The sequence below is a fragment of the Polistes canadensis genome, unplaced genomic scaffold (genome assembly GCF_001313835.1).
Source record: "Polistes canadensis isolate GaletaPanama2010 unplaced genomic scaffold, ASM131383v1 scaffold_22, whole genome shotgun sequence".
In the NCBI taxonomy this organism is placed as follows: Eukaryota; Metazoa; Arthropoda; class Insecta; order Hymenoptera; family Vespidae; genus Polistes; species Polistes canadensis.
Genome location: NW_014569569.1, coordinates 735,131 through 747,548, shown reverse-complemented (window position 1 = coordinate 747,548; position 12,418 = coordinate 735,131). Strand labels below are relative to the sequence as shown.

The window sequence follows — 12,418 nt, the reverse complement described above, 5'->3', positions numbered from 1 at the left end:
TTTTTGCGACACCTATCTTAACAATAATAATTAATAATTAATAATTAATAATAATACACTCTCGCGATAAACGCACATAGAATCGATACGTCTCACCAAATCCTCGTTCGCGCGTGTAAAAAAGGAAAAGCGAACGAAAATCAGTCGCCCTATTTTATTTTATTTTATTCTTTATTTTTTGCTCGTTTATTTTATTTATTCATTTTATTTTTATTTTTATTTCTCTACGCGATAACAAAGGCTAATTGTGTTTTATTTTATCTCTTTTTCTCTTACAGTCTCTCTTTCTTTCTAACGATCGGCGGCGCGTTTTCTATCTCTCTCCTGTTTCACGACGATTTTTATTATTATTATTAATATTAATATTATTATTATTATTATTATTATTATAATTAGGGTCGAATGGAAAAGGACCGACGTGTAATCACCGTGCATAGTAGTCGATACAAATTATAACGTTACACGATTATTAGTTATATTACATTTAGATCGACGATCTTCGACTTGCCTTTTTATTTATTTATTTATTTATTTTATTTTTTTGCGTAGGTATTAATTTTATTATTATTTTTTTTTTCTTTTGTTTTAATAGCATGTCTAACAACTTCGATCACGCTGCCTTCTTTATATCTTTTTCTTTTTCCTTTCTTTTAATCCTTCCTTCTTTCCTTTCCTTTTCTTTTCTTTTCTTTTCTTTTCTTTTCTTTTCATTTTAATATGTTTTACTACACCCTTAACCACAGTTTTTCTTAATTATGTATAATCGGAATTTTCTTGTATCGACGTAAGTACAATTCGCGATCAAATATATACTGTTTCATCTTTCTATTTTTCTAAGTTACATTATCTTTTCCTTTTCATTCGCTTTAATCTTGTTCAGATTTCGTTTCATGTATCAGTATATTAATCATTACACATGATTATCGGTCATTTCAAACGTACACGATAATACCCGATAACAAATCAATCAGGAGGAACATAATCAATCAATCATACACCGAGAAGCGTTGGTAAAGATAAATCTCTTATTTTCAAAACGGCTTGCCTATAACTTTTCTAGTTGTTCACCCCCTCACCACTCACCTTTTCACCCTCCTTCCCTCCCTCCCACTATCTCTTCTAATACCACCGGCATACTACTATTATTCTTTCATTTTTGCGAGTTACATACACAACAATTATCGAGGGTCTTCATTTCTCGACGTTTTTTTTTTTGTGTTTCGTTTCTTTTTCACGATCGAGAGTTCTAACTTTTTAAAACTCGCTTATATGTGTTGTTGGATCAATCTTTCTTTACTTATAATTACTCTCGATCTCTATCCCGTCGTGTAAATAGGTATTTACAATAATACATACCTACTATTCGTAATAATAATTTAGTAGTAGTGTGGCATTTTAAATTACAATAGTATATCTTTTTTTCTTTTCTTTTTTTTTTTTTTTCATTTCATAAATCCATATCTCTCATATCTCATCTCGTCGACTTATTCTTCATCTCTTTTTGCATCTTTTTTTTTTTCTTATTAATCTTTTTATCTTTTTTTTCTTTTCATCTATATAATGTTGCACATAACCCAATACTGGCTGCTTAGTCATCTAGCTGTACAAAACATTATATATCGCTAAATTCTAGCATCTAGAAGATTTGTCCTGTGTGAGGTTTATTTTTTTCGACGTACGCGTAGATCGTAATATTTCTATTTAAGAGACACAACGAGTCCCGAATAATATTTTTTCTTCTCTTCTTCTTATTATTATTATTATAATTATTATTATTAATATTATTAATATTATTATTATTATTATTATTATTATTATTATTATTATTATTATTATTATTATTCCGCATTCTTCTTCTCTCGATCATTTATTTATTACGATCGCATAATATAGATAGATGGAATCAATTCTCTCGAAATCAAATTTGTTTGTTTTTTTTTTTTTATTATTACATCGTCATAATTTAAATATTATTTATTCTACCGTATTATTATATGAATTATTTATATTTCAACGTAATAGATATATTATTCATTTGAATGATAAACAAATGACCGGAAGGGGAAGAAGTCGAACCGAATAATTCATTAAATCGTCTTTTTTTATTACGCAGTCTCACACTCTTTATATATATATATATATATATATATATATATATATATATATATATATATTTGCAATCTACACGCACCGAATTATTCGCAACAATCGAAACGCAATTTGCCTCGCATGCACTTTTATTCGCGAGACTTCAAATCAACGTGCTACTATTTCTTCTCTTTTATTTTTTTCTTATTCATTCTTAATACATGTTTTGTTTATAAATTCTTTTTCTCGTTCATCTATGCATCCATCATCACCCACGTCTTTCGATAAGAAACAAGTCATTTAATTTTGTTTACTTTTCCTTATCCCATTTTTCTTTCCTTTTCCTCCTCATATTCGATTTTCGCATTATCGCGATTAAGTACATTAAAAAATACCGCTACATCGCTCAAATATAATCGGTGAAGCTTACATAATGTTTTAGTGTGGTCGTCGGTTCGGAAAGTCGATCATTTCGATTATGAGACCCCACTCCCCACCACCACCACCATTTTGTAAATTATTATTTGTTTATATCTCTATATATCGAGAGATGCTTCGCATCTGTAACCGTATACACGACTCAACAAAGATTCTTTATCTTTTTTTTCTTTCTTTCTATTTTTGTAATTACACTCTCGACAATTCTTCGTCTTTTATTTTTTTTTTGTTTTGCTTTTTTTTTCTTAATACGTTGACCGCCTCGCGTCGCCCATCATAATTTGGGCAACGAGTCAAATTATTCATTTATTAGCTTGAAGTACTTTAAAAAGAAAAGAAAAAAAGAAGAAGAAAAAAAATTGCATAAAAATTCGATAGAAAGATAAGTATTCAATAGTAGTAGTAACATAATTAATAACGTTTAAAAGCTGACTCCCTAGGACAACATGCTGTGCGTATTTTTTGAACGATCGTGACATTTTTCTTTTTTATTTTATTATCGTTATCATTATCATTATCATTATTATTATTATTATTATTATTATTATTACTATTATTATTATTATTATTAATTTTCTTTTTAGCAGCGAGAGAACGCAAGAAAAAAAAAATGTTTCGCTTTACGTTTCGTCGCCTAGAAAAGCGCGCGTTACTTACTTACATTACTTTTTTCTTTTTTTCTTTACTTTACTTTACTTACTTCGTTTCACACTTCGTTTTACGTTCTTAACATTTTGTGTATCATCATAATATCCGTGTGCGCGCGTGCATGCTTTTCTTTTCTTTTCTTTTTTTTATTTGATCGATCATCGAATTCGCGTTTTTTTAATTCGAACTGTAAACGATTGATTTTCCTAAACATCAATCGACAAATTACAGCACAATAAACGCGCGGATCTATCAAACAAACATTGCAAATCATTTATTTATTCGCGTTTTTTACGTTTCATCATCTGGCGAGACACGTACGTGTTTTCGAGCACGCACGCATGCGCGCTCACGCACACACGATTATTTATTTACTCATTCATTTATTTATTTATTTATTTATTTATTTATTCTTCCTCGTTCGTCTAAATCGAGCAAAAAAAAGGGGATTTTGACAATGGAGTGAAAATTTCAGCAAGTCCTTCTCGGCACGTCAATTTATAATATAGACATTACGTTATAGTTTTTTATTCTTTTTTTTTTTTTTTCCTTTACTTCTCGCTTTTTTTTGAAATTCCTTTAAGCAATTCTTTATTTTATTATATTTTTACTTTTTTTCAGACAAATTCCACGAAGCTTCTACAATTTTTTTCTTCCCCCTTCCCCCCTCCTCCTCCTCCTCCTCCTCCTCCTCCTCCCTTTTTATTTGGATCTGCCATTTTATCCTCGTCTTCTTCTTCGTCATCTTGATTATTTTTTCTCAATACGGTTCAGCATTTTTTTATTCACATTTATTATACGCACTATTCTCGGATTCTTTTCTTTTCTCCGTTAGAGCTACGACGACATTGTGCTACTTAGGTGGGTGGATATCGTGAAGATGGGGGGCGGGGGCGGGGGCGTGGTTCAGGGGTCAGGGGGGAAGGCGTTAAAGTGTTACTTAATTATTTGATCAAGATGAATTAAGCTTGACGCCTTGGAGGTAGGGTCCAAGCATTGGGGCCAGGGAGGGCGTGGGGGGCAGGACGTCACAGTTGCTGATCCCTACAAGGCACCCAAATGTTGGGTCCGTTTTGTTCGGAGATTACTTCTTTTACTTTTACGTAGATCTCTTCTGGTGTGTCTCCTTGGACGACGGCTGGAAAAATATCAAAATATATAAATAATATATTGTATATATATATATAAATTTATAAAAATGATTATATGTTATCAATTTGTACATTTAAGCCTCTTGTTTTTTCCTATAACAGGAATAATTCATCCCTATTTACTTCCCGTATAGTAACGAAATATAAACGTAGGATGAAAATAAATTCATGTTACATGGGAAAAATTGTAACAATATTATAAGGAGGTTAAGTGTAGCATGTAATTTTTAAGACAACACTAAATTTTTTCTTTTTTTTCCTCTCTCACAGAATGAAATATATTTTATATTAGAATAAGCGTATCCTCCTACCAGTAAAGTATTCCCCAAACTCCTGCTCCATTTTAAGAGCACGTTCGTAAGTCTTCTTAGCTTGTTCGTCGGTCGTTCTTTTATTCATTTCCCTATGGGACAAGGAAAAGAAATAAATTGATAATGATTCTATAACGTTTTTTTTTTCTTCTTCTTTTTTTTTTTTTATAGAAAATCAATACCGCTTATATTCTTACGAAGATTTGATTTTACTTACTTTACGGACTCGACTGACTTCGGCTTTATGAATATGGCAATAGGATAAAGTTGTGCTACTTGTAACCTCTTGATAGCATTTCCGCTGACATCAAGAATACAGTGCTTTCTCTGAAAGAAAAGAAGGAAAAAAAAAAAACAAGAAAATAATTATGAAAAGAAAGAGAATAGGAAAATATATAATATCAGAATTAGTCGATATATATTTTTTCTCTCGTTATAGAATATAATTGTAATTAAAATGAATCAATTGTGTAAATGGTAATAGTAATACCTTCTCGGCAACCTCTCGAACAGATGCAACAGACGTTCCATAAAGATTGTCATTGTATTGTCCTGCTTCTATAAATAAGTGATTTTGAATATCTCTTTCCATTTGTTCTCTGGATGCAATGAAGTGATAATCACGTCCGTCCACCTCATTTTCTCTTCTACTCCTCGTCGTGTCTAAAAAGAAAATACAATTTTTTTTAATAATATTATTCACGAATTAAAATATTATCGGCGGGCGAAGGGTGGTTGGCCCCTATATAAATCATTATTTCATAATAAAATACACTTTATATTAGATTATTCGGAATGGAAATTATATTTATTCAGATCGAAGCACAAAAAAGTTCGCAATTGAATCGTTTGTTGCTAATATGGTAAAATGATTTGGAGATTTAGAATAAAATCTTGACGTATCATTAAATGCGTAAAACAAAATTATTATTCGTACGATCTAATAATATAGTTACACTTACTTTTTTCGTATATATTAAAAATACTAATATGTAATTTTGTGTTTTTCACGAATTTTGTTCCGTGTTATGTTTTATTCCAACGTAACAAATCGGAAATCAAGATAAAATACGAGTATTTAAGAATTTATTTTCATTATTTGTGTTCACTTACGAGGTACGCAGCTGCCAAATTTATCAGGAAATTCATTTATGAGGTCATCGTTGATAGTATCCTTAAGAGCTCCCAAAATGATGACCGGACGTGTATACTGAATGGTGAGTTGTTGGACTGGCTCGTACGAGAGTACGTTCTCTTCGCTGCCTGCAATAACAAGTACCCACTGTCAATCTAAATCATCGATAAGAACTATCAAAATTGAAGCTGAATTCATTCTGTTAGTAAAACCTCGCGTCGACGTTTAAAAAAAAGAAAATTTGATTTTTGTGAAAAAGGGAAAGGGGAAAACCACAGAAAAAAAATAAATGAAAACAGAACAGATCAACAACAAAACCCAAAAAAAAAATAAAATAAAAGAAACTAAACGAAACGTAAAACAAATCAATATAAGCGTTGAAAGTTCGTTCTATTATTTGAGTCAACGAAAAATATCCTTCCACGCGTTTGGATTCTTTTTTTATTTAGTAAGTATAATATTATAATATTTATTTCCTTCGTTACGGATACTTGTTATTTGTTTTTTTTTTTTTGAATTGCACAACTGCAGAGAAGCGTTATTCTTTGATATTTCATTTAATTTCTTTTCTATTAAACGGGCCAAGTACATGCGCTCCGGTGACTGAGTAATATACAGAAAAAGCAGGGAAAAAGTGAAAACGGCTAAGCCAGCTTAGAAAACTATTTCAAAAATAGCTACAAAATCTTGACAAAAAAAACGGCTTAAAAGGACAAGTTAGTATATATATAGTTATATATATATATATATATATATGATATATGATATATATATATATATTTATATATAATATTTTTATATATCTAGCTGTGTGTTGCTCTATTTCTAAATAGGATTTACATTTTGCTATTTTGTATACGTATGCTCGTGTCTACTTTTTGTACGTTTGCTTTTCAATCTAATTGTACAAGATTGACGTCACTTCTTTTGGCAAAGTAGAAATAAATTTCAAATTAATTTGTAAAAATATACAACGCGTATATAATATAACCGGAGAAAAATAAATAAATTTTGTTATAAAAAGTCTTCAAAAGAACCTCACCTACGAAATGACGTCTCTTTCGCATAATCGCGTTGTAACGATCTTTGATTAAATTTTTATTTGTGAGAGAGTATTAGTTGCAGACATATATATAGATATAGAGAGAGAAACAAAATGAAAATAACAAAACACTGGGGTATAATAACGAAAAAGCACGTGTCGCGACTGTCGTATTTGCGCGAAGCGTTTTTGATTTTTTATAGAAGGCAATTTTTTTATTCGTCAGTGATTAGAAGGAACCGGAAGAGAGTGTGAGAGAAATAACAGAAGAAAAAAAAGAAAGAAAGAAAGAAAAAAAAACAACAGGGATCAATATTAATTCAAAATTCGAATTAGTCATCCTACGATCTAATGTTTTTGCTATTTGCACTCCTGCTTACATCACATTTGCGTTCGTTCCTTGCATCTTGTTTGTACTTATCTTTTGTTTTTTATTTTATTTATTTATTCTTTTGTTTATAAGTAATCTTTTTATATTTTTTTTAATATCAATTTCGAACGAAACTTTTTCATCTAAAATATTCGCTTCTCAACTTACAAAGCTCGTCACAATTTTCATCATCAACGTACTCCTTTTCCAGATAAACTAATGTCAGTTCTTCCATATAGGGCAGTTCAACGCGATACAAAATTTCTTTACTCCCTGCGACGCAAGACAAATCTTGAATGAATAAAACAGAATGGGGGAAGAACAAATACTTTTATGTTTAATGAGAATAAAATGCGATAGTGAGAGATATGGGATGATGGAAGAAAATTTTTAATCCAAAAACAACGATGATTACGACGACGACGACGACGACGACGACGATGACGACGATGACGACGATGAAAATAACGTGAAACATTTAACGAATGATGTTTTATAAGAAAAAAAAATGAAGGAAAAAAAGTAATACAACTATTCGATTACTTTCCGATATAATATGTTTTAAAATAATAATAAATAAAAAGATAATCAAAATCTCGAATAAAAATATATAGAAAAATGACTTATGTCGTTAAAAAAATTGTCTATTAAAATAAATATTATATAATAATTTGTTTGTATAACGCGCTAATGAATAAGTATGTTCTTGTTAATCAATGGGGGTAACACGAGTAAATGAGAAATAAAGGATAAGGTAGAGAAGTGGGACGAGAAAAAGAGACAAAGGAAAATGACAAATAGGAATATGAGAAAGGAATAAAATGTGAATGAAGTGGGGGAGAGGAAAAATATATCGAGAGAGAGAGGGAGAGAGAAAGAGAAACACACACAGAGGATCAAGAGAGACGATTACCTTCAGTGTTAGTGTCGTCCTGGGTGTAGCACAGCATGAATGCTAGAACATAACAAGTTGAATATTTCAGTATACATTGCGTACTAATAAGCTGCCGTTAATTATCGCTACAGTTAATTAAGCGTTAAAGCGCCAACTTCTTCTTATTCTTTTTCTTTTTCTTTTTCTTTTTCTTTTTCTTCTTCATCTTCTTTTTATTTATTTTAATTCTTTCTTCTATCTGATCAATCATACTTTGTTTTTTCTTTTTTTTTTTTAATAAGCCAATATGTATTTCGGATATCCAAAAATTGTAATTATTCTTAATTAACTCGACGTGTCCGTGACAAAGAATCTAAATCGAGTACATACTTCATTTTTTCGGTCGTGACCAAGTAAAAAGATTGAGAAAATAACAGTCGACATTTTTTTTTCTTTTTCTTCTTCTTCTTCTTCTTCTTCTTATTATTATCATTTATTCCAGATATTGATTAAAGAAAAAACACGACACGAATTTTTACTCGTATTTAACCGAACAAACAGAAAAAAAACACTTTTTTCAAATGCCACATTTGGCGACAAATTTGAATGATAAATCATTAGTTTGATCGCAAATGAAAATGTCGTGATCACTAAAAGCAACGGGAAAAGCGATTTACGACAACGCGCATGCATACATATACGTATATGGTTACATGCATGTATATATATATAATACAATATATATATCAATACGTGTACATATAGAACGAACTAGGTAAACTTAAAGTTCGCCAATTAAAAGCGAGTTTGTGTTTTAGAGGTATGCGGCATGCAACGATGAAGTTTTGTGCAGTTAACTAACACAGGCAAAGACTAAAATCTATTGGTTGGTCGATGGCCGGTGGAAAGTTTCAAACGCAAAATTTATACAATTAAAATACACGTGGATAAAATATATAATATGTATATTATAAAAAGAGTATAAAAAAATAAATAAATAAATAAGAAGAGATATAATTAGAAATTAAAAATGAGTGTTAATATGAGAGTGTGTATGAGAGTGAATTGTTTGATATTTTGTATTAGTATATTGAATTTTTGTTTGTTTATAAAAACTCATTGAAAATACTTACGAGTAGGATCGGTTTCATTCTCAGGTGTTGTGGGCGACCCTACATAAGCAGGCAAAAACAAAACACATGTCACGTTTTCACATCATCAAAAAACACAAAAGCTCATTCTGGAATTAGGTGAGTATCGTCGAGTTTGTCCTTAAGAGATAATATTTATAATATTGCTGTTTTTAAATTCTATTCGTCTCATTGTGTAAAGAATTATATGTATGTATCATTTATATCGTTAATTGAATTATTATAAAAAAGAGGACTATATTAGGAAGAATCCGATTTTTATCTCATTTGTACGTTAATTTAATAATAAAAGATAGAGAAAAGAGGAGGGGGAGGGGAAAGAAAAAATGAAATTCGAAAAAAGAAATTATAACGAGTTCGGATAAGGTATTTTAACGAGATGTAGACAAATTGATCGTACATCGAGATTATTCAGTATATCATTCAATTTGAATTATGTCACAGTAAATAGATTTACGAGAGTGGAGTATATAATCATCGCACGAGATACTAGTGGAAAAAGAGTAAGAGAAAGAGAGAGAGAGAGAGAGAGAAAGAGAGAGAGATACATACCACGAGAATAACACTTAAAACACAATGATTATAGGATTGGAACATGCACAGAACGTGCAGGACAAGTTTCGTAGAAATACTTTTCTTTCCAATACTCACGTTCTTGATCCGAACCATCCTCGGACTTGTCGTCCTTGCTCTTCATGAAGGGAAACTTCCTGCTAAACGAGAAATTCTTCTTTTTCCTATCCAACGTCGATTGCTAATGTAAAAAAATGAAAGCTAGTCATTTTAAACAATTTTTGTTGAAATTTTAATCACGGATATTAATGCACGCGTCTCGATATAAATATTATATCGATTAATATAAAAATTGATATTACAAAATATTAAATAAATAAATAAATAAAAGTATTAATATAAATATTTTTGGTTAGATCATCTCTAATGTATTTTCCGATAATGAAATTTCTTATCTTATACATTTAGGCGCGTACGCATTTTGATCGCCAGAAAATATTAGGAATAATAACGTTGGACACGCGTGTAAATAAAATTATAACTCATTCTTTTTGATTGTATAGTATAGATAATTACAGGAGTTTTTAAGGTGGAGCCTTTACCTTGTCAAGAATGACCGGCATGTGACCCTGAAACTTGACCGAACGATCCCTGGCACGTTGCTTACGTTCCCATCGCCTACGCGATGGAATTATACCAAGCCCTTCTTCTTCATTCTGAGGAGTTACTCTTCGTGCCTGCCACCATTCGTCGTCGCTTGCGTTCGTCACGTGAAGGATCTCTCCATAACGGAATGCCAATCCACGACTCGGCAATCCGTCGTCCTTATTAGGGTCGTAATCGAATAGGGCTCTTAACAAAATAAGTCACGTTCATTATGATATTATTAAATTCGGATTCTGTTCATAAATCATCGTGTTTTATATTTTTAGAAACAAAATTATACGATACAACATTTTGTTGGTCATACCAAATGATCCAATTTTTGTATTATTTCCATTCACGTTACGATATAATTATAATTATAAATAATCATTTTATAAATCTCTCGGTACACTAATAAATAATACAAGATTGGTTAAAAATAGGTCACGCGTTATATATTAAAAACTATACCACTATCAATATTAGATTAAACGTTAAATTAATTTAGAAGAAGCTTTATTTTACGTTTAAATCTTGACTTTACCTTACGTAAAGTGATTTTTTCTGCGAGGTCCTCATGAGGGTACCTGTCATCATATTCTGTTGAGAAATTTGTTGTTTGAGATCATGGATCTTAGCCTCGAATCTATTATAATCTTCTGGCTTGTACTGTACAACGATTGTCACTGTTTGACCGGTGCCCTAAACAGATAACCAAGACCAAAAAAAAAAAAAAGAAGGGAAAAATAAGTCAACAAATTTCAAATAATTTATTGACAATTTTCTAATATATTTTTGGTAACATACCTTAAGGGCCGCGGCAGCCTCCTCGTGGGTGGCCGTTCGTAGGTTGATGCCATTGACACTGAGAATTTGATCGCCACGACGAAGTTCACCGCTCAAATCGGCTGGTCCACCGGCTAAGATGAATGAAATAAAAATACCCTCGCCATCTTCGCCACCTACGATGTTAAATCCCAGACCCGAGGAGCCTTTGTTCAAAACGACCGTACGAACTTCTCTGTAAAAAGACAACAAGAAAAAAATACAAATAATATATAAAGGTAAGAGTTATTTCGTATACAATAAAATGTATCATCGATTAATTACAAAAGTTTCTCTCATTTTCTAAATCCGTGGAAAAAAAAAGAAAAAAAAAAGAACACTAGTTCTTCTATATCATTTAATTGTTTTTTGTTATTTTTACTTTTTTATTTTTATTTTCTTTCTCTTTTTTTTCTCTTATTTCGTTGCGTTGTCAGAAATAGGAACACGTTCAACAAGAAGAACGACGATATTTTCGATATCGGTTATCGTATAGAAAACCAACTGGAAAAAGTTCCTGAGAGAGATAAAACGTCAAAGTTGTTTCGATCGACGATAATTGCTTCCGGAGCGAGTCCATCGAGGCGTGGAAATTGTCTCCTTCGTTTAACAACGACTAATAATCGTACGGATGGCTGTCTTGCAACGTTAAAAGAAAAAAGAGAAGAAGAAGAAGAAAAAAAAAGAAAAGTAGATAAAGAAATAAGTTAGATAAATCTTGGATCTTCTCGGATCCCGTTTTTCAACTAGCTATACATCATTTTATCTGGTACTTCTACCGAGATATAAAGTTTTTTCATTAACGGCAGGAGGTTTGCCAGACAGACAGAAAGAAAGAGAGAGAGAGAGAGAGAGTTTCTAAACTATGTTGTTGGTCATTAATTGCTTCACTTCTCCCATGATGCTTTAATTAAACTTGTAAACTCGTAAACGCGTGCCGTGTCATTTATCTTTGAATATATTTTCGGATTCAATATCACATTTAAGGCATTAAGAATCAGAATGGATTAACCTACTAGCTTTTGTGATTTTGAGAAAAACGTTTTAGAAAATTATATAATACAAATATTTGTGAATTTGCTTCAGGCCAATTTTGAAAGTAGGTCCTTCTTACATTTCTGCATTTGTGTCCTACCTTTCTGATGCATAAATTTGCATGGTAAAAAAGTATTGATCGATTTATCTTACGATATATTTAAATAATTATTGTACATATATTAAAAGAGA

General features: G+C 31.0%; 1 protein-coding gene across 12 annotated transcripts in view; it reads right to left on the bottom strand.

Moving 5' to 3' along the window:
- Window positions 1-3,932: 3,932 nt before the first annotated feature.
- Window positions 3,933-12,418, bottom strand: part of LOC106794038 (disks large homolog 4) — a 259,789-nt gene continuing 251,303 nt past the window's right edge. For 4 of the 12 annotated variants that reach the window (XM_014761422.1, XM_014761421.1, XM_014761423.1 and 1 more), the window contains 12 exons: window positions 11,174-11,387; window positions 10,911-11,068; window positions 10,324-10,573; window positions 9,860-9,962; window positions 9,191-9,229; window positions 8,097-8,138; window positions 7,352-7,456; window positions 5,750-5,899; window positions 5,127-5,299; window positions 4,854-4,963; window positions 4,637-4,728; window positions 3,933-4,312 (listed from right to left, as the gene is read on the bottom strand). In XM_014761422.1, coding sequence (XP_014616908.1) covers window positions 4,203-4,312; window positions 4,637-4,728; window positions 4,854-4,963; window positions 5,127-5,299; window positions 5,750-5,899; window positions 7,352-7,456; window positions 8,097-8,138; window positions 9,191-9,229; window positions 9,860-9,962; window positions 10,324-10,573; window positions 10,911-11,068; window positions 11,174-11,387 — 1,546 coding nt within the window. In that variant the 3' untranslated portion in view covers window positions 3,933-4,202. The remainder of the gene's footprint in view (window positions 4,313-4,636; window positions 4,729-4,853; window positions 4,964-5,126; window positions 5,300-5,749; window positions 5,900-7,351; window positions 7,457-8,096; window positions 8,139-9,190; window positions 9,230-9,859; window positions 9,963-10,323; window positions 10,574-10,910; window positions 11,069-11,173; window positions 11,388-12,418) is intronic. The other 8 variants (XM_014761430.1, XM_014761429.1, XM_014761432.1 and 5 more) reach the window with 5 other exon arrangements.